The sequence below is a fragment of the Anopheles maculipalpis genome, chromosome 3RL (assembly GCF_943734695.1).
Source record: "Anopheles maculipalpis chromosome 3RL, idAnoMacuDA_375_x, whole genome shotgun sequence".
Lineage (NCBI taxonomy): Eukaryota > Metazoa > Arthropoda > Insecta > Diptera > Culicidae > Anopheles > Anopheles maculipalpis.
Genome location: NC_064872.1, coordinates 67,465,989 through 67,485,326, shown reverse-complemented (window position 1 = coordinate 67,485,326; position 19,338 = coordinate 67,465,989). Strand labels below are relative to the sequence as shown.

Below are 19,338 nucleotides of genomic sequence, written 5' to 3'. Positions count from 1 at the left end.
TTATTTTGTCCAAAACTTTAAAACGGTGCCACCTATTCCCCGTTTATCTCGCTACTGCCGGGTTGACCCATCTTTGACAGCTACCTGTCCCAACCATTGTTCTGACAGCTGTCCCTCGTACGTCAGTTCCCCAACTGTCATTTTCCTTCCTAACAATTACACTTAAAACACACGGTGCATCATTGGTGACATGTGCTGCGCTTTGCATACATTTAGGCGCTTTCCGCAGGGTGACGAACAAATTTCACCGAATCCGGTAATCTTCGCAAGTGTTTCACCAGTTAATTTTAAAAATGCTGCTCGCTGCACCGTTTTTATATCCTTATTTTCACACGAAAAATCATATTCCCTAGGCCAATAATTTACTCCTACTACCACATGTTCGCCTCATATTTATCATACACTAGACCACTGCCTAACCATCTCACGCGATCACCACAAAACGTCTGCATCCAAACGTCTGTTGTTAACCAGCTGTGTTTACATCAGCTGTCAAACGTCTGACGTTTGCCCTTCTTAGACAAACTCCAGCCCGTCGTGTTTATATATTGCAGCCTCCTTATTTTCATCGCCACCCGAACAATCCTACGTGCGTAATGGCAGCGGTACAGAAATTCTTCAACCTTCGCGCCCCACTCGGTACCTTCGTGCGAGGTATCGCCACCAGCGTTCCACGGTTCGAAATCTTCAAAGTACAGAGCCCGGAAGAGTTTAACGAAAAAGTTCGCAACAGCAAGGACCCGGTGATTGTGGACTTCTTTGCAACGTAATGTGAAAGTAAGGTTTCGGTTTTGGGTGTCCCCTTTCCTAACACAGCACCCTTGTTCTCTCTCTCTCTCTCTATCCCGCAGGTGGTGTACACCGTGCCGCATGTTAACACCTCGCATCGAAACAATAATTGGAGAAAATGAGGGTAAAATAAAGCTGGCAAAGGTAAGTCTCCCTTCGGCATGGTTGGGTTGTTGCCATATTATGTAACAGGCCCACTTTAACGATGCGACATCTCACTTCAGGTTGATATCGACGAACACACGGACCTAGCTCTAGATTATGAGGTAGCGTCCGTCCCGGTGCTGTTGGCAATTCGCAATGGCAAAGTGGAGCAACGTTTGGTTGGTTTGCAGGACACGGACAAGCTGCGAACGTGGGTACAGAATGTAGTGGGGGCGACAAAATAATGATCCGGAATAACTGTTGAAGAGGAGGCTGTTGATAATTTGTACTCATTTTCATCATCCATTAGATGGATCAAGTGTGTTCCACTGTCCCCCAAACAACGAAAATGGGGCTTCATGTATGTTTTGTTCTGTTACGAACAAGCGTGTAAAGTGTGTTAGCTAGAAACCTTATCTTTCCATAGCCTGGAATAAAGTGGTCGCAAGAATATGTTTCTTGAATAGTTCTTTCTACGGTATATTTCACGTTATCTCATATTTCTATCCCATAAACTGCAACAGTTCCCTCGCACGCTCGTACTTGCTACTGGCCTGCCAGGTTTCGTCACCATCGGCAGCAGCTGCCTTCGCATCTGCATCCTTGATAATGCTTTTGGCACTTTTCACCAGCAATTCCTTACTGCTACCCTTCGCTCCACTCAAATACTCTAGCGCAATTGGCCACAAATCGGCATTAATCTCCACCTCGTCAAACACGTGCGTCTGAATGTGTATCTGTGTCTGTTTGTGAAACTTCCATTTGGCCCGATCGGTGCTCCAACACTGCAGATACTTCTCCATTTCGTCCCGATCCTTTTTCTTCGATTTTTGCCTGTTCTCCTCAACCTGCAAGGCCTGCTTTTCACGCCTCTTTGCCCGTTTACCTTTTTTGTTCTTCAGCTTGATACCGGTGATCTGATCAATCGTTGTGCCAGCCGTTATGGTGTCATTATCCGCTTTGGAAAGCTTCACCGGTGGTACATCGTCTTTTTCTTCTAAATTTTCCGACTCAGCGGAACGTTTTTTACTGGGTTTTTTAAACGAGATGAGTTGTTCATCCTCTTCCGTGGCATCTGTGGGCTGGTCATTTTTCTTTTTCTTTCTTGACTTCATTTCCACACCATTTCCATTCTCAACCGTAGCATGGTTTTGCGCGCCTTCTTCAGCGGGATCCTGGTGGTCTCTTTTCTTTTTGTTTTTGAATTTCTTCTCTTGCGCAGAATTTTCGCCAACTGTTTCTACAGTTTCTCCCACAGCATAATTGTTCTCATCGGATGCCGGTAATTCTTTGTTTTTCTTTTTCTTGTCCTTTTTAGTACCGTTCAAATCGGTGCCATTCGTTACTACCGGTGCATCAATTGGGGCAGACGAATGCTTTTTGCTTTTCTTCTTGGTCGATGGCGCATCTTGAGGTTCTGCAGTATAAGTATCATGTTAATACTTGTAGAACTTTCATTGGATCATAATCAATCGTTTTACTCTACCCAATTGCTCTGCAGGAATCACAGTTTTAGCATGTTCCACTGCATTTTTACTTTTTTTACCCATTTTTCCGAACTAATAAAAGCACACGCACGCGGTCGCAAGACAAAACACACCGCACAAGATTTGTTTTGAAAAGTTGAAGAGCGCACAGTTTGACGGGCCCGAACGACATACGTCACTGGTCGTGTGTCAAACTCCATCTTGCACCCAGGTGACAGACAGCACAGAAAACGTAACTTTTTGCAGCAACATTTCGAAACACACACAATTTTCGTGTTTGTCCTTCGGTGCTGCATTTCCACAAATTTCCTGGTGTGTTTTCCTTCCATTCAATCACACAACGCGCATCGGTTGCAAAACGAACGAAGCACGCATCGGTTTAGCTTTCTACCGAACGCGAATTACACAAGGTCGTGCTAGACTTGTTGTTGTGCAGCAGCAGCAGCAGCGCGAAGGGGGCAAGGCTAGCAAGTGAAAAAAAACTGCGTAGACAAAAGGTTTAGTGCTTCCTTAGGTCGGAGATTGCTGAACCCGCGACCACTGCTTGCAACCTGTGCAGTGTAGAACAAGTGTTTTGTGCTAGAAGGTGCTGGTGGAGTAAACACACCCGTCGGGGCCGTAGAAAGGCCGTTCGGTTGCAGCACCCCAAGTACGCGCCGTTCCGAAACGACCGACGACGTGCTGACCGCGAATAGGTGGTGTCACACCGAACGGGGCAAAACGGTTCGTAATTTCGTGTCAGAACGATGCTGGCACCGCTGCGAGAAGTTGTAGCAGGTTTGTGCTTTAGCAACCGAGCATCAACCGTACGACGCTAACTTACGTCCCCCGGGAGTAGCTCCAGTTCCAATTGGAAGCTGGAACACTGGACGGAAGCCATCATTCCCTCGTCGGAACTAGTGGTTCTATAGTGGACAAGTAAGCCAAGTTTCGCAATGGAAGGTGACATTTGTCGGGTGTGCCGCTGCGAGGCACAATCCGACCGGCCCCTGTTCCATCCGTGCATCTGTACCGGCAGCATCAAGTGGATCCATCAGGACTGCCTGATGCAGTGGATGCGCTACTCACGCAAAGAGTACTGCGAGCTGTGCGGGCACCGTTTTTCCTTCACGCCCATCTATTCGCCCGACATGCCACGCGTCCTGCCACTGAAGTACGTCGCCAAGGGACTGCTCAGTTCGGTCGGGACGGCCGTCAAGTATTGGATACACTACACGCTCGTCGCACTTGCCTGGCTTGGTATCGTGCCACTGACGGCGTACCGTACGTATCGGTTTCTGTTTTCCGGCTCGATCGAAATGGTCCTGACGCTACCGATCGATATGTTTTCGACGGAGAACATTACCATCGATGTGTTTAGGGGATGTTTTGTCGTTACCTGCACACTGTTTACCTTTATCGGGTTGGTGTGGTTGCGGGAACAAATCATTCACGGTGGTGGTCCTGATTGGCTCGAGCGTGATGATCCGCAGGTGCCCGAAGCAGCCGCCAATGGAAATGGGCCAGCGAATGTGCGTCAACCCGAAGCCGAAGTTAATGATGATGATGCGGCCAATAATAATAACAACAACAACAATGATGATAACAACAACGAGGAAGAGCATAACAACAACAATAATAATAATTTTCTCGATAACAATCTGCTCAACAATCGTAACGCAGCGGATGAGCCGCTCCTGCACGGACAGCCCGCACCCCCCGTACCGGAGGCGGAACCGTTGCGCCGTCCGGCCCATCAGCGGATAAACTTTGGCGAACCGCCCGCAGACAATGTGCCAATAGATCCGGCAGAACCACCACCACCGCCGCCGGTGGCGGACGAACCGCCTGAAGCCGTCATAAACGAACCGGAAGCGGAAGCTGCCGCCGATGAAGCGAACTGGAACCCGATGGAATGGGAGCGGGCAGCGGAAGAGCTAACGTGGGAACGATTGCTCGGGCTGGACGGTTCGATGGTATTTCTGGAGCATGTTTTCTGGGTCGTATCGCTAAATACCGCCTTCATCGTGCTGTTTGCATTCTGTCCTTACTCGATCGGTAATTCGCTCATTTCGTTCCTTGGCCTTAGTGCACCCGGCAAGCAGCTAACGTACTTCCATGGATTGCTAACGACCATGCTCGGGTACTGTGTGATTGGTATAACGCTAGTAAAATTGCATGCCATCGCACGGTTTCTACGCTGGCGCAGGCAACGGCGCATTCTCGGCCTGTGCTACATCGTGGTAAAGGTTTCGCTACTGTCCGTGGTGGAAATCGGTGTCCTGCCGCTCGTTTGTGGCTGGTGGCTTGATATCTGCTCGCTGCCAATGTTTGACGCTACGCTGAAGGATCGTAAAGCGAGCTTTAAGGTGGCGCCCGGAACGTCCCTATTCATTCACTGGATGTTTGGCATGGTGTACGTGTACTACTTTGCCTCGTTTATTGTGCTGCTGCGTGAAGTCCTACGGCCGGGTGTGCTGTGGTTTTTGCGCAATCTCAACGATCCCGATTTTAGCCCCATCCAGGTTAGTGTAGTGGGAAGAAGCTTTTATTGCAAACCAACAATCTAACCTCTCTAATTCGAACTCTTTTGCTTCTCTTTTTTTTTCTTTTTGGTAGGAAATGATTCATCTTTCGATTTTGCGCCACATGCGACGTCTGATATCGTCCGCAACGATTTTCGGTTCGGCCGTGCTGCTAATGCTTTGGGCACCGATACAAATCCTCAAAACTTTCTGGCCAACATTCCTACCTTACACGCTGTCGGGTGATTCGGAAGTAAATGAGCTTAGTTTGCAGTTGCTGTTGTTACAGGTAAGGAAGCGTATTTTTACAGAGATTTTTTAAGGGTCTCGTATAAGAGGTTGTGATGGAAAAGTTCTAGTTTTTTTGGGACTGAACGGATCTTATTTATTTTCATAAAGAAACATAACGGACCTGGTAGATGCTTTGAATCTAATTTAACAAAAATGAATAGCGTCACACTGTCTGCCTGTGCATCATGAACCTACCTTCCTTAGTCGCATGTTCTACAAAATATTTTTTCACCTGACTACTTCTCTTGCCTTAACAACCTTCTAGCCCACGCTGACTACCTGATACCATGTAGTTGTATAGTCAGTCCTAAATACGAGGCCGGATCAGTTGGGAATCAACTGATTTTACAAAACCCAAATAGAACATGTCTTAATACTGCTTTGCTACGTGAGTGTGCCCTTTTTAACACATTCAAATGGACAATGTGTTCAGTAATCAGCAAGTCTTTGTAAGCCATCAGATGGCCGGCGTGCCCGATTAGAGGTCGTTAAGCCATGAAGAAGTTCCATGCAAAACCTGGCAATGTCATAATGACTTGCTGAATTTCAACCACCTGAAAAATTGGATGGAAAGCAGACCGTTTTTGTTTATCACGGTGCATCAAGATGACCCTAGACTTTTTTTTTATTGGGTGAATCAGCAGAAGCGGAAACAGAATCGGAAGAATATTGTGAAATCAATAATAGCGTTCAAGATGCTGTAAAATACGGCTCTATTAACTGCGGTAACGTCATGAAAACTATTGAGCCATATTCGCAGTGGTTTTGGGACGGAGGATGATCAGACGATCAGTCTACAGTATCTAGATATGCCTGTTTCCTTCAACCAACTATATTTTACATGATCCTCATGCTTTTAACCTGGCCGGAAGTAATAGGCTGAAACTCATTGTCAAAAATGATTATTTATCTGACTCCGGGACTACAAAAATGCTCCACATTTGAGTCATAAGTAGAGACCTTACTCATTCTTCCCTTGCTTGTTCCTAATTTGACGGTGAGCGGAACGCTCTAAGGTGTAAGTAGTCCTATGAACGGAATATTCCTATCTTTCCGGATGTTCCGGATGCAAAGTGTCTGGTGCACGGAATATTCCCCTCGTTTCTATGTTCCGGATGTACATCAAACTGTGACGAATTCGTTGACGAGCAACGTCTGATAGCGAACGTTCATAGCTTTGCCTCTTATGAATCATCAACTCGATATTATTTAGCACGCTATGTAGCGTAATTATATCAACTTCTATTAATCCTCCTGTTCTTCTGTTCCAGTTTGTGCTGCCCAGCTTCTTCGAACAATCGCACACCCGTATCTGGCTGAAGGGTTTGGTGCGCATCTGGTGCAACGTAGTGGCCCGTATGCTCGGCATCAAGAGCTATCTGCTCGGGGCGGACCCGCAGCCGAACGAGGACGATGCGGTACCACCAAGACAGCAGCCCGATGCAGGCGCCGGACTAGCTGCCGCCCATCAAGCGATCATGCAGCGAGACGTACCGGTCGGTTTTCAACCTTACGAAAGACCTCAGTTCTTTGCGATACGGCTAATAGGACTGTTGGTGCTAATGTGCATCAGTCTAGCGATTGGATCGCTTGCCGTGCTAACGGTTCCAGTATGGATTGGGCGGTACGGAATGGCACTCGGTTCGATTGGGTCATCAAACATTGCACCACCGCCGAGCGCGGTTAGCAGCACGGAAACACCTGCCCGTCCGCACGAACTCTACACCGCAGCTATTGGAATGTATCTTTGCTGGCTAATCTCACGTGGCATTGCCCTGGCGGTAAACCTATTGCCCCAGGGAAGGGCTGCCGTTATTGCACGCATCAAGCACTGGATGTCGATCGCAACTTCGTACGCGATGGCCATGATCGTGTTTGTGCTAATGCTCGGTGTTATACCGCTCATGTTCGGACTGTTGCTCGAGCTGGTCGTGGTAATACCGTTGCGTGTGCCGCCGGATCAAACACCCGTCCTGTTCCTTTGGCAGGATTGGGCACTGGGTGTCCTTTACACCAAGATTGCCTGTGCCCTCACGCTGATGGGTCCGGACTGGGCGCTTAAGCGTGCGATCGAACAAGCGTACCGGGACGGGTTGCGTGACATGAATCTTAACTTTATCGTACGTGAACTCGGCATACCGGTCATCACGTGTTTCGGGCTAGCGTTGGCCGTCCCTTACGTGATCGCACACTCGATCCTGCCGCTGTTCTTTGCCAATCCGCTCACGCGAACCTTCTTAGCGCGCCAGATCTATCCCTTCTTCCTGCTGATCGCGTTCGTGATCGGCATCCTGGTGCTGCAGGTGCGTCAGTTTAAGAAGCTGTACGTGGCGATCAAAAATGACAAGTATCTTGTCGGACAGCGGCTAGTGAACTATGACCATCAGCGCAAAAAGCGACGCCCATCGGTTGTAGCGGGTGAGGAAGAACCGTCGTCTGGTGCGGCGACGGCGGATCGACCTCGGGATGATGCGGCGGCAACCTCATCGGCTGAACAAACCAACCATGATGGGTCGATGACAACAGCAACAACGTCAACGGTTACCGATGATCCCAGCAGCAGCAGCAGCAGCAGCGATCGCATACGTGTTGCAATGGAAGCGCTACAGTAAAGCGGGACACCCGGATTCATCCATACACTGTATGTGTGTGTGTGTGTGGACATGTTATGATATTTTTTAAAAAAGCTTTCGAATTAGAGCCCCAAACGTCATCGCCGTCATAGAAGCTCGTTTTCGCATTAGTAATGTTCCCTCTTCAATTATTCCGCGTTTCGAATGCCGCCTCTTAAGCTGCCGTGTTTTAATTAAGTTTCTTAAATTCTAAACTTACACAAATACACACACACACACGCGCGCAAAATAACGCAATTTAAATTCTCCAATTCTTTCATCCTCGATGGACGTGGGATACAACTTGTTAATAGAAACACAGCTTTCTAGGAACAAAATTGCACTTCTCACTATAGTGAGAAGCACCTACTCACTGTAGTGAGAAGTGAGATTTTGTTCCTAGGAAGAACTTCCTTCCTTTTATTTATCCGATCTTTGTGATAGAGTTGAAGCCGTCTGGTATAGTACCAGCGGACTAATTAGTTGTTTTTTTGCTTTCTTCATTTTAATCGAATTGCGCTTTCATTTTTCCCATTCTTTTTAAATTACTAATAGTTGCAGTTTTAGTTTCGTTTTAAACCCTATTATCGTTCGTTCAGTTGTTTCGTGCGTGCGTTTCTAGTTCCGACTCCCCGTCTATTTCCCCACTTTACTTTATATAATATTAAAAAAGAAATCCGTAGACAACTTTACTGGGGCGGCGGCTCATCTATTGCACGACGACGACGCACCGATTGGACTGAACGATCTAAACGAAACGAAACAATTGTTGAGAATAACTTTCGGGGAAAGGAGGGGGAGAGATATGTAAGCTTGTATGGTACGATTGGAAGCCAGTTAAGAATTTAGCTAAAATGTGTAATATATCTTCATGAAATAAAAAGGAAAAGCAACAGAAATAAAGATAATCCTGTGAAGTGCACCTCTGTTCACGTGTTTTTACCCGCTGGGACGATGCCAATGAGCTGCTTTGTAATCTCGTCGGTTTCGATGGAAAACGTTCAAGGACCTCTGCCTATCTACTCGTCATCCTGATGATAGCGAGGATTATTCTCGTGACTCTAAAAAGGGAAATCAAGGAATCCCTTTTCTGAGAGTTCATCCAGAGCCTGGATTATCACGATGTCATTGGTTTGAAACTGACCAAAGGAACAAGCTCAGCAGGTCCTTGATGTAGAGATCCATTGCTCCATATGCGTGGAAGTATTGAGACGAATGACTCGGGTGGGCTATAACAAGTCTTGAAAATGGCACTCCACTCCTGCTAAGTCCTTGTTTTAGTCGTCCACATTAAGGGCAGAGAAAACGAAGAGGAAGTCCGCCAATGAGTTGAAGTGATGGTGTTAATGCGTATTGGATGGTGATCAAATTTTTCAGTGGAGGACTTGATTTGTTGATGATTTAGGAGTAGGTATGTCCTATTCGAAGGCGGGATAGGACTCGTTTGATATGGTGGATATTTTTATATTTGCTGTGTTTTAAGTGAGTAAAGATACTATAGGTAATGCGAGGAGGGAGTTAATCGGGCTGGTGAAAAATGCACCAGTGGCATAGCGGATGGCTGTGTTGTACATGAGTAACAGAATTTGCTAAGCAATAATTCTTATAATTATAAGCATCCTCACATGATTAAACAACGACATTTTAACCAAAAATTTAAATTTTAAACTACCAAAAGTCCCAGGATGACGTTCCAGGCGTTGTGAAGTGGAAATGTCAACATAAAAAAACGAGCACAATTACAACACAAACAAATTATTTGGCAAGCAATAATCAAACCAAAAAATGCTACATTATTCACTGTGTTTTGTGTGAGAAATTTCCATTATGTACACCATAACGACCATCGATCCCGATCCGAGACATCCTGCACGTCAATCGAAACCCTTCCCCACAATAACGAAACCTTGCTTGGTTGGATTCTTCAGTCTTAACCACGATCGAACGTATGATCCATCGGCCGGCCAGCTTAAGTACCTGACCCTACCACCAGAACCGCGGACCGAACTGCATCTCGATCTGAATGAAGGTTTTGAAACTCATCACCCGAAACCGAGCAGTACAAAGGAGGAAAAGATCGACATGCTGCTTACCTACATACGAAAAACGGACCCCAAAGAGCTGTGGACCTCAACGGAAAATGGGCACCGTAGATTGAAGCACGATTTTGTATGCTTTCGAGGATTGCTCCGGTTAATTTGCTGCACGCCGTACGATTGGAAAACACCCTGGATTGTGCAGGCGATACGATACCGGGGCACTATTTACCTGTGTGAAAAGCCAACCCCGGACAAGCTGGCATCGGAACGGAATGAAACGGAACAACAAAAACGGTTCTGTTACTATGGGTTTAAGTTTGAACAGTACATACTTACGGCACAACCAAACGTTCCACCCGACACATCGGCGCCGGTAATGCTTGGTGAGGAGTTTTGCTCCATGTTCGCTACAACGCTCGTTGGCCAGCGATTGCTTTACGGTGCGGAAATGGATGGAATCGTTTCGAACAAACCAATCGCATGGGAACGGCTCCAGGTGGAGGAACTGCGCCACTGTGAGTTTGTTGAGGTGAAAGTAAAGCGCAAGGAGTTGACCCAACGACAGGTGGACAATTTCTATCGGTACAAGACGAAGAATTGGTGGTGCCAAAGCTTTCTGGTGAACGTACAACGGCTTGTGGTGGGTTTGCGGGACGATGAAGGGATTGTGCGTGAAATAACGGACATGAAGCTGGATGACATTCGACGGGAATCTCGTCCCTTTTGGTCTCCAGCGATCTGTATGAACTTTTGTTCAGATTTTCTATCAGAAGTGGTACGGGTGATGGGTGAGACGGATAACTGTAAGAGAGTTTATCAGTTTGAGTATGATTCGAGAGAAAGTAGACGGGTTCGGTATCGTGTACTGGAGGAGAATGACCACCGGGAGGCGTTTCTTCCGGAATGGTACACGCGGTACGTTGAAGAAATGCAACCGAAACTGTAGGAGTGGCCTTGGTTGGTTCGGAATCTACATGTCTTTTCAGGGTAAATTCTATGTATTTTATTGTACGCTGGACCAAAACCCCTTTTTTGTGGTGTTTTGGCCAGGTATGTAAGAACAAAAGCCGGACAATTAATCGAGTAGGGCAAAGGAATATTCCTAGAATATTAAACCAATAATAGACCGCAGAGCGGAGTCGATGTAAATGGTGTCGACTGGTGGAAAGGAATGTAGAAGGAAAGAATACATATAAAATTAGATGAGATGGAGCGTTTGAGAAGAAAGAGGACTTGCTACTTAAATATGTTTGAGGAACTGTTGTAACGGATTAAATTAAAGTTAATAGATTTTTTTACTTTCATACACTACACAAGCAGCGCTCGTTTTATTTGGCCTCCGCCTCCGTCTCAACAGTTCACACTAGCCATCTCTAGTTCATCTCCGAAAGACCGGGCCTAGGCTGTTGATACTTTTTCGTCGGTCGGAAGTTACGCTGCTGCTGGATACGTCCGCCACGTGTATTGTAACTATCGGCCAAATTGCTGTTCCCATTGGTTCGCTGTGACGTCGACACTATCTCCGAGCAAAGCATACTGTCCAACGTATCGTTCACGATCTGACCGTTTGTGTCCAGGAACTCCAACATTCGCTCCAGGTCTTGAAGTGCGGTGGAAGTGTTTTCTGCTTTCGCCGACTTAACCGTTTCCCGCACCTTCTGTATAACTTCTGCGCAGAATGTTTGCTGCTTTTCGAACGGTCCCTTCACTTCCAGCACCGAGCGGAAGATCGGTACAACATCGTCCAGCCGGTTCAGCGCACACAGTGCCAACGTTTTCAGCTGTCGCACTGTCACGTAGTTACCCTTCGCAATGGTGCCCAAAATCTCGATCGCAATCTCCGGACGGCCGTTGGCAAGTGCAAGGGCCGCCGCAAATGCCGTCGCCTTTCGCATCGGAACATGCCCGACCGAGTTCAGCTCCTTCCACAGTTCCATCGCGTACTGGAACGAGTCGGCCGTGTTTTCCTTGTAGCAAGCGGCAAACGTAAGCGTAATGCAATGCTTCGGGAACCGTCCGCCCTGAATCTGATGGCTTTTGATCGAATCAAACAGCTCGCGCACCTCCTGATACCGGCCCTGCTCGTACAGCATGTCCCCCAGTATCTGGTAGCTGGTTAGCTGGTCGAAAAATCCATCCGTGCCAGCAGTTTTGAACAGATCCAGCGCTAAATCTGCATCACCCAGATGATGGCAGGCACGCATTATTACCGGTCCAAACACGTAATTACCGAATCGTAACTCCTTGCCCTGCTGGTTGTAACGCACGATCGTGTCCTTTAGCAGCTGCTTATCTTCCGGCGTGTTATCGATCAGATGAATTATGTTTTTCAAATCCTCGGTAAAGATCATGTTCGTGGACGAACCGGACACAAAGTCACGCATTTTGCGCTTAAAGTTATCTACATTGTGTAGATGCTGGGTGCGAATTTTCTCCCGGTATGCCTCGTACCCTTCGATGCCTAGGGCCGATGCGGAGTACAGGCTTCTATAATGTGCCGAACCGCCTGGAAGAAAATGCAGCGAAACGTTATTGTAACCTAAAGCAGCGCTTTACAAACGATACTCCGCAAAACTTACGCGCTTTGGTAAATGCATTAACTGTAAATAGACTTTTGCGAAACATTTTCAAGCTTAGCTTACGAGCAAACGAATTAATTAAGGCGAAACGTAGTTACTTGCAGTCGGCACAAAATCACATAACCACTATCGAGCACATAACCTAACAAAAGCGCAACTCCCAGCACCAAAACAAACATGACAATATTAAATAAACAAAAAAAGCACGAAACGTCAATATGCAGCTACAATATGCAATAGCGTTTACACTGCGCAGCCGGTCATCCTGCACGATGTGCTGCCTACACGTGCATCGATGGATAAAATTTTCGCATCACTTTATTACGGCTTGAATAAAATTAAATTTACCAGATCCATTATTTTCTTTTTGTTTTAATCGCATGATTTTTCGCCTTGTGACAACCAGATGGGGAAGGAAAACGTTTTGGAAATGGATTTCAATTAGCAAGTAATGCTAGCTACACATTTCAGAGTTGATCGGCAAAGCATCCCGCATACGATGCCAGACTAATGTCAAGAGATAGTAATAGGAAAGCTCTTCCAGTGTTTATCTATGACCTGAAATCCTTCTAATAAACCATTGCTCGACGACACGAAGGCTGATTGAATTTGTCTCGCAAATGTGTAGGCCATGCGCCACAAAAGATATTGAAATAAAAATTTCAGGTTCACCAGGTTTTGAGAACCTGGTGCATTCAAAAGCTACCTACATGAAGCAACGGAGAGTAAGCTAAAATCGTAAATTTGGGATTTTTTTTTTCAATCCAGCATCGACTTCGAAAATTCGAAATTACCCATGGCCCGCAGCCTTTTCGCTTTATTCCATCGCCCTGAATTGCTTAATTTTTTAAAACACCTGTACACAAATAACGGACAAAATCACCTTCGAATAGTTTCAAAACTATGATTTCGAAAACTATCGATAGTTTGCTCGGAAAATGACCGTTGAGCGATTGACGATCGCCCATAGTTTCGATTGCGTTCGAAAAGCCCAACGTCAAAACCGAAGAGTGCACAGAGTGGCCATTTTCCTCTCCCAGTAGTTGTGCTGAACGGACGTGTCCACGCAGCGCTCCGTCAGGCTTTTTTTCTTTTCTTTTTAACGTGACGGTTTCTATTGTTTGTTGATTGAACTGAAAGTTTGAATTTTCTGTTTTCTGCAAAGGTAATTAATTACATTTGAATCCAAGTGTGATTGCGTCCTGTGTAGGTTTTTTCCGTGCCGTACCACTGTGACCATAGCTGTTGTGTGCGTGTTTCGAACAGCTACCAGTTTACTGTGATTTCAATCAACGATCACTACAGGTAGAAGAAGGTGAAACGTCGATTATGTGGTATGTCGCGCGCCCTGTAAGAATAGTGAGCATCGTCGTGCAAAACGATCGATTAGTTGCGGGAATGCGGGTTGGTGTTATATTTGGTGCTTTTCAAAACCTCGCAAACACGCGTTCTATTGCTATTCGTCGTGGCTGTGTGTGATCATCGATCCCGAGCCCAACGAAATATAGGGCTACGCGCTTGATAGGGTAAGAGGAGTGCGGGCAAGGTGAAAAGATAATTGCGAAAGGAAGAAGCGAAGAGGGCACAATACAAAGCAACCGGTGGTGCGTCGGTGTGTGCGAGTGTATGCGTGCGTTCTAAAGGTAAAAGCGCGGTTGTATGTTGTGTGTGGTGCCTCCCTCCCCCATGGGGTGCACGGCGAAGGTGCGCGGCGGTGTTTAAAGCTTTTTCGTCGTTCCTCTTTCCCCACTCGTTCGTTGCGGTGTTTGTGGTGTGTGGTAGTGTTTGTGCTATATTCGAAAGCAACGGGCATGGGTTGCTGCTTGGTTTTGTCAAAGGGCAAGTGAACGAGCTGTGTGAGGCAAAATCGACGCGGATCCGGTATTTCTTGAAGATGGTGGTAAAAAAAGCCCCCGCTGCATTAGCTTTCTTTGTGTGCTGTGTGACGTGAAGAAAGAACGTGAATAAATGTGCTTCTTGGAGCGGTGCTTGCGTGCGTGTGTGTGCGTGTGTTGTTTGTGACGGAATGCTTGTCGAGCCAAGCTTTCTTATACCTGGTGGCATAAAAAAGGTGTTGTTATGCTGTTGAATATACGAGCATAGCGCATTGAAGATCGATGCTATAAAGGGTCCGAAGGGGGCCAATATTTGTCGTTCCAGATAGCGCGCTACATACGGCTTTTGTGTGTGAGTGTAAGTGTGGTTGGGTATTTGGAGTGCTTCACTATCAGCAAAAAGGTGGCAATCGCTCGCTCGGAAATGGAAGCAATTATGCAATGCTGCGCGTGTAAATGCGTAACATAATACAACTTATGTCTGGAAGTAGTTGCTCCAAAAGATCGAAAGTGTCCGTACGGTGGTGTAGTCTATAGGTGGTGCATGCATAAATACGTAAAGCTTTACCTACAACCACCGATGACTCATCGACAATCCATCGACAGCTTTGTTCTCGTTCGATCCTCAAATGCGTGATTATTCATCTCCGCCAGCACTCAACGCAACGAACTGTGCGTTGCGTTCGTCTAATCTCCTATCGCAGCATGCCATGCCGTTGGAGAAGCTTACCTCGAATGGCACGCCGCGACAACGGGGCCAACCGCTTGTGTCCGAGAAGATTAAATTCAATCTTCAATGCACGTTGTAAGACGAGAGAAAAAAAGAAGCTAAATTCGAGGTCAATTCCCTCGAATTTGTCTCAACTTGGTGCTTATTTTAAAGTGATGTGTATGTGTGAGTGTGTGGATCAGTAGTAGTGTTTTGTTTATGCTCTTGGTTGTGTGATTTCAACAAACGAAAGCATGATTCATTCTTCGTTCTCCGTGTGGTAACAAGCAGCAAAAAGTGATGTTTTTTAATTTCCCTCCCTCAATTTCTAGGATGTGCAGCTGCAAGTGAAGTATTCGAAACCATCGAAAGTAGATCAGCTTTGAAGTGGTTGTTTGGTTCTAGCGAACACGAGAAACCTTGCGTGATTCACCGTAGTGTGCCAGTTTTGCCCGGAGTGGTGGTCTGATTTACATCAGAAAGTGATCCGAGCGAACGAGTAAAGTTTCCGGCATGGTGGCCATTTATGTGACCTGTTTAGTGCAAAACTACTACCAGGCGGACGGTTGTCGCCGCTTCCTGTCGCGTACGTGACGAGCCCGGAGTGTGCAGTGAATGTGGAATTGTAATCGCGAAGAAGCACCCAGAAACCCAAGAATCACGTTCATCATCACAATACACAGTGAAACAACACAGCAAAAAGGTGATCCAGACCGACCGGAAGTGAGAAACTTGCTGCACGATCGATCGTGGTGTTCTTCGTTTCCCTTATCAGATGAAGTGTGCTCGTGTGTGTGTATGTGTGGTTCGAGATCGAAAACGAATCCGGTGACAAAACGCAAACACCAAGCGGACGGACACCGTTAAAACATCCGGCGCACTAGACCGACAAGCTTCAAGGAGATTGTGACCGTGTGTGTGTGTGTGTGTGTGTGCTAAGGCGAAGGTAAGATAAACTTCCCTTTTCTTCAATATTGACACAAAGAAACCACAACCGGCTACGCTCTTCCAAGTCTGACGCCATACGAGCTAAAGCAAACTTTCATGCAACCTTTTCTTCCCAACGGTTCAAAAGTGATCTTCTCACACCGGAAGATGTTTTTCTTCCCCAACGATCGTACTGTCGTTCTGCTCCAATTTCCATGGTGTACACCGCGTGTATCTCTGTTTGCTGTTTAAGGCCGGAAGTAGGGCTAAAAGTAGAATTGAAGACAGTTTTTAGGTTTTTGAGGTCGTTCGCATTTTGCTGGTGATTGATATTTCACGCGCTATGTCTCATTTTGAGCTTAAGTTCCTGTGACAAACGATCATCGGTCTTTGAATTTGAATTGGTGACAGATTTCGTTTCTGTGGGTCTAGTTGATGACCTGATGGCAATGGGAATAGCTGAGCAAGTCTTCACACGGCAGAACCAGAATCCAATCCCATCTTGACCGTTCCGAGGATCAGCAAGTCTCGATGGCCGACGATGATCTCAGAACTCGTTAAGCCAAGAAGCAGAAGTCTTTTTTAAGAACTTTTAAAGAAGATCTACTAGAAGAAGCCTCTCCGTAAACAGAACTGATTATCCAACACCGGGGAAAACCTCTCAAGGTTGTAGAGCCAAAAAAGTAAATGAAAAAGATTTTCATTTTCATGCCAATTTTTATTTCCCATAACAAAATTACTTCCTTACTTGTTTCTCAACAAACTCAACTGCTTTGCTTTAAATAGACCTGCTTGGGCTGCAATTAGCGGTTCGTCGTCTACCATGGTTGAAGTCTTCGGGTACTTGGTTGTGCTCACTTGATAATGGCTTGTTGTCAAATTATAGTCATATTTGAGGAAATAAAACTTTTTTCTTATAAGGTTTGTCTTTTAATGTTTTCCTTATGCGAATGTTGAAAGGCAGGTTCCAAAAGGCAGCCTTTTATATTGCTTCTTCTACTTTAAGTCACATTGGCCTTCGAAATGACTTATTAGACTTACTGATATGGTTACTATGTAGTGGGATAGTCTTAGTCCTCACTAAGGGGGAAGGTCTAGATTAGATTTGAACCCCGGAAGACCGGCGCCGCAGTCGCCTGATCGCCGGACCCGTCCCCCAGGTTGCCTGCGTCGTCGTGACATGGTCCGATCAACAATAGATCTCCAGGAAACTCGATCCCTGGCTGCAGCTTCCCATCCATGTAGGCATCCGATCTCCGACAGGCTCGCTGTGCTCCCCGACGCCTCGATCTGAACTGGGGGTCGCTGACGAGAACCTTCTTGGAGGGGCATGAGACCGGCATCCTCATAATATTGCTTCTCCTCCACACTGCATGCTCGAACACACCGCCAAAGATGGTCCGGAGGATGCGACGCTCAAACATGCCAAGAGCGTTTGCATCCTCCGCTCGGATGGTCCAAGACTCGGTGCCATATAGGACCACCGAGCGAATCAGTGTGCGATGTATCTCGCATTTCGTGCGGTCTCGAAGTCTTCTGGATCTCAGCAGACGGTGAAGGCCGTAGTAGGCACGATTCCCCTGAACTCTCCGGATTTCGCTGCTGACATGGTTATCCGATGTTACGACAGTCCCAAGATAGCAGAACTCCTCTACTACCTCGAGGATGTCGCCATCGACTTATACGCTGCTTCCCACTCGGGCTCTATTACGTCTTCGTTGCAATGATTAACCCCGAGATTGCTTATGACCAGTTTTTTTTTTTTTTATTCATAAGGGACGGCCAGGCCGTATTGCTACTTATGACCAGTTAAAATCATGGAAACTAAGTTAATTTCTTTCCTCTTGGTAGTCACATTTACGTTAGTCGTCGAGCGAATAGAGTCCATACTGACATTAAGGCAGCCTCGGTTCGTATTCCAATTTATCTTTTACTAACCAAACTGGATAGATTCGGCCCGGGAAGACCTGTTCTGTCTTGGTTAAGGTCTTATCTTCTGGACAGAACTTATCGACGACTGGAAAATATTTCCTCCTGTGATCTCGTCCTCTGATTGTCGACGTCTTCAAAAAGCCCTGTGTGAAAGGCCTGCTTTTTCACATCCCTACTAGCCTGACAGATTACGACAAGAATTATCCTTTTCTTAGAGCTCAAACAGCATTTAAAATAGCAACGCCTAAGGTAACTGTATTATACAGATTTTAATCCTTGCACTATAAACTGATCAGTTTATATCGTTTGCCATAAATTCCAGCTCTATCGCCTATCGCTGTACAACATAAAACACGAATTAAAAACGGTATTCTTCCCCTTGCGATTGTCATTTTATTTTTCCCGGTGCATACCTAGACCTCAATGGCAGCGGTCGGCAGATCAATGCAATTTCTGTTAATTGGCTGCAGTCAGATGAAAAGTACCGAAACTGCTGAGGAAAATATTGGTTATGTTTACGGCCCAAAGGTTCGATTAAATCGATTTAACGATGTTGCACCGAGCGATGATCGTGCGCGGTGTGTTGTGTAGATCGGATATGTGAGGCGCGGCGTTGTACAGATGTTTGTTGTTTATTTCTTCGGTTTCTAAGATAATAAAAACACACACACACACAAATCAAAGGAAAGTTACGCATGGTGTTCAGTATTCCTCATTAGCCCGTCCGGTGTTGGTGGGTGATCGTTAAATCTCGTTTCCCTCGCCTAAGTGCTCGTACAGAGTCTAAAGGTTGAGGGATGTTATTCCGGGCTGCATTGGTGTATTTTATTGCATAAAAATAATTGAAGAAAATAATAAGCCTTATAAATTTATCCGTGTGGCATTAATATGCAGATGTTGTCGCACGAAAGGCGAAGGTATTTTAATGAGTCACATCTCATTATTGGACGTTGTAGTGTGAGAAAGAAATATAGCCAATATTGAATGTCTTATGATTGTACAAAAGTGCTATTATTCTGAAATTATAAATTCCTCTTGCCAATCTTTCCTTTGTCGTCATTTTTCCCCGTGTTAGCTATTTTACTGCATTTTACAAGCAAATGCAGCTTGAAAAAACATATTTTGTTTTTAACACACAACGCACTTCAGTCGGTATGAGCATCTCCCAGGACCATAATAATAACGAACGTATAATAATATAATCTTCCGCTTCAAACAAACCGATAAGATGGTCATTAAACCTTAACGCTTTGTCGTGAATGTGATCTGAACCATTCTACAGTATTGGACAAAAAAAGAGCAAAGGATCAGCAAATTTAATTTTTTGGAAATAGAAAACGGGACACTTACTGCAGTTCTAGATGTTTGCTACATGTTCATTGCAGCAATCAGCTGTCAAATTGATAGATCACAGTGAGGGTTTTGTGGACAAGAACCATTTTATGCTGGTCAAAACAACTGTAAAATCTGACAACTGAACAACTAAAAAA

At 45.9% G+C, this 19,338-nt stretch overlaps 6 protein-coding genes across 6 annotated transcripts in view; 4 read left to right on the top strand and 2 right to left on the bottom strand.

The window, feature by feature from the left end:
* Nucleotides 1-19,338, top strand: part of LOC126562150 (multiple inositol polyphosphate phosphatase 1) — a 222,946-nt gene that overhangs the window by 49,460 nt on the left and 154,148 nt on the right. The window lies entirely within an intron of this gene.
* On the top strand, nucleotides 517-1,198 carry LOC126563260 (thioredoxin, mitochondrial). The gene is made up of 3 exons (XM_050219890.1): nucleotides 517-766; nucleotides 852-933; nucleotides 1,014-1,198. Exons 1-3 carry the CDS (start codon nucleotides 597-599, stop codon nucleotides 1,176-1,178), a joined length of 417 nt encoding a protein of 138 aa, XP_050075847.1. The 5' UTR covers nucleotides 517-596; the 3' UTR covers nucleotides 1,179-1,198.
* Nucleotides 1,417-2,483, bottom strand: LOC126562627 (uncharacterized protein C7orf50 homolog). Its single transcript, XM_050219181.1, has 2 exons — nucleotides 2,420-2,483; nucleotides 1,417-2,350 (listed from the first exon to the last, which is right to left on the bottom strand). Exons 1-2 carry the CDS (start codon nucleotides 2,481-2,483, stop codon nucleotides 1,437-1,439), a joined length of 978 nt encoding a protein of 325 aa, XP_050075138.1. The 3' UTR covers nucleotides 1,417-1,436.
* LOC126561511 (E3 ubiquitin-protein ligase MARCHF6) lies at nucleotides 3,353-7,827 on the top strand. Its single transcript, XM_050217707.1, has 3 exons — nucleotides 3,353-4,924; nucleotides 5,019-5,213; nucleotides 6,487-7,827. Exons 1-3 carry the CDS (start codon nucleotides 3,356-3,358, stop codon nucleotides 7,825-7,827), a joined length of 3,105 nt encoding a protein of 1,034 aa, XP_050073664.1. The 5' UTR covers nucleotides 3,353-3,355.
* LOC126560909 (decapping nuclease DXO homolog) lies at nucleotides 9,655-10,812 on the top strand. Its single transcript, XM_050216858.1, has one exon. The coding sequence runs from the start codon at nucleotides 9,655-9,657 to the stop codon at nucleotides 10,810-10,812; it is 1,158 nt and encodes a 385-aa protein (XP_050072815.1).
* Nucleotides 11,240-12,491, bottom strand: LOC126560907 (pentatricopeptide repeat-containing protein 2, mitochondrial-like). The gene is made up of 2 exons (XM_050216857.1): nucleotides 12,446-12,491; nucleotides 11,240-12,372 (listed from the first exon to the last, which is right to left on the bottom strand). Exons 1-2 carry the CDS (start codon nucleotides 12,489-12,491, stop codon nucleotides 11,240-11,242), a joined length of 1,179 nt encoding a protein of 392 aa, XP_050072814.1.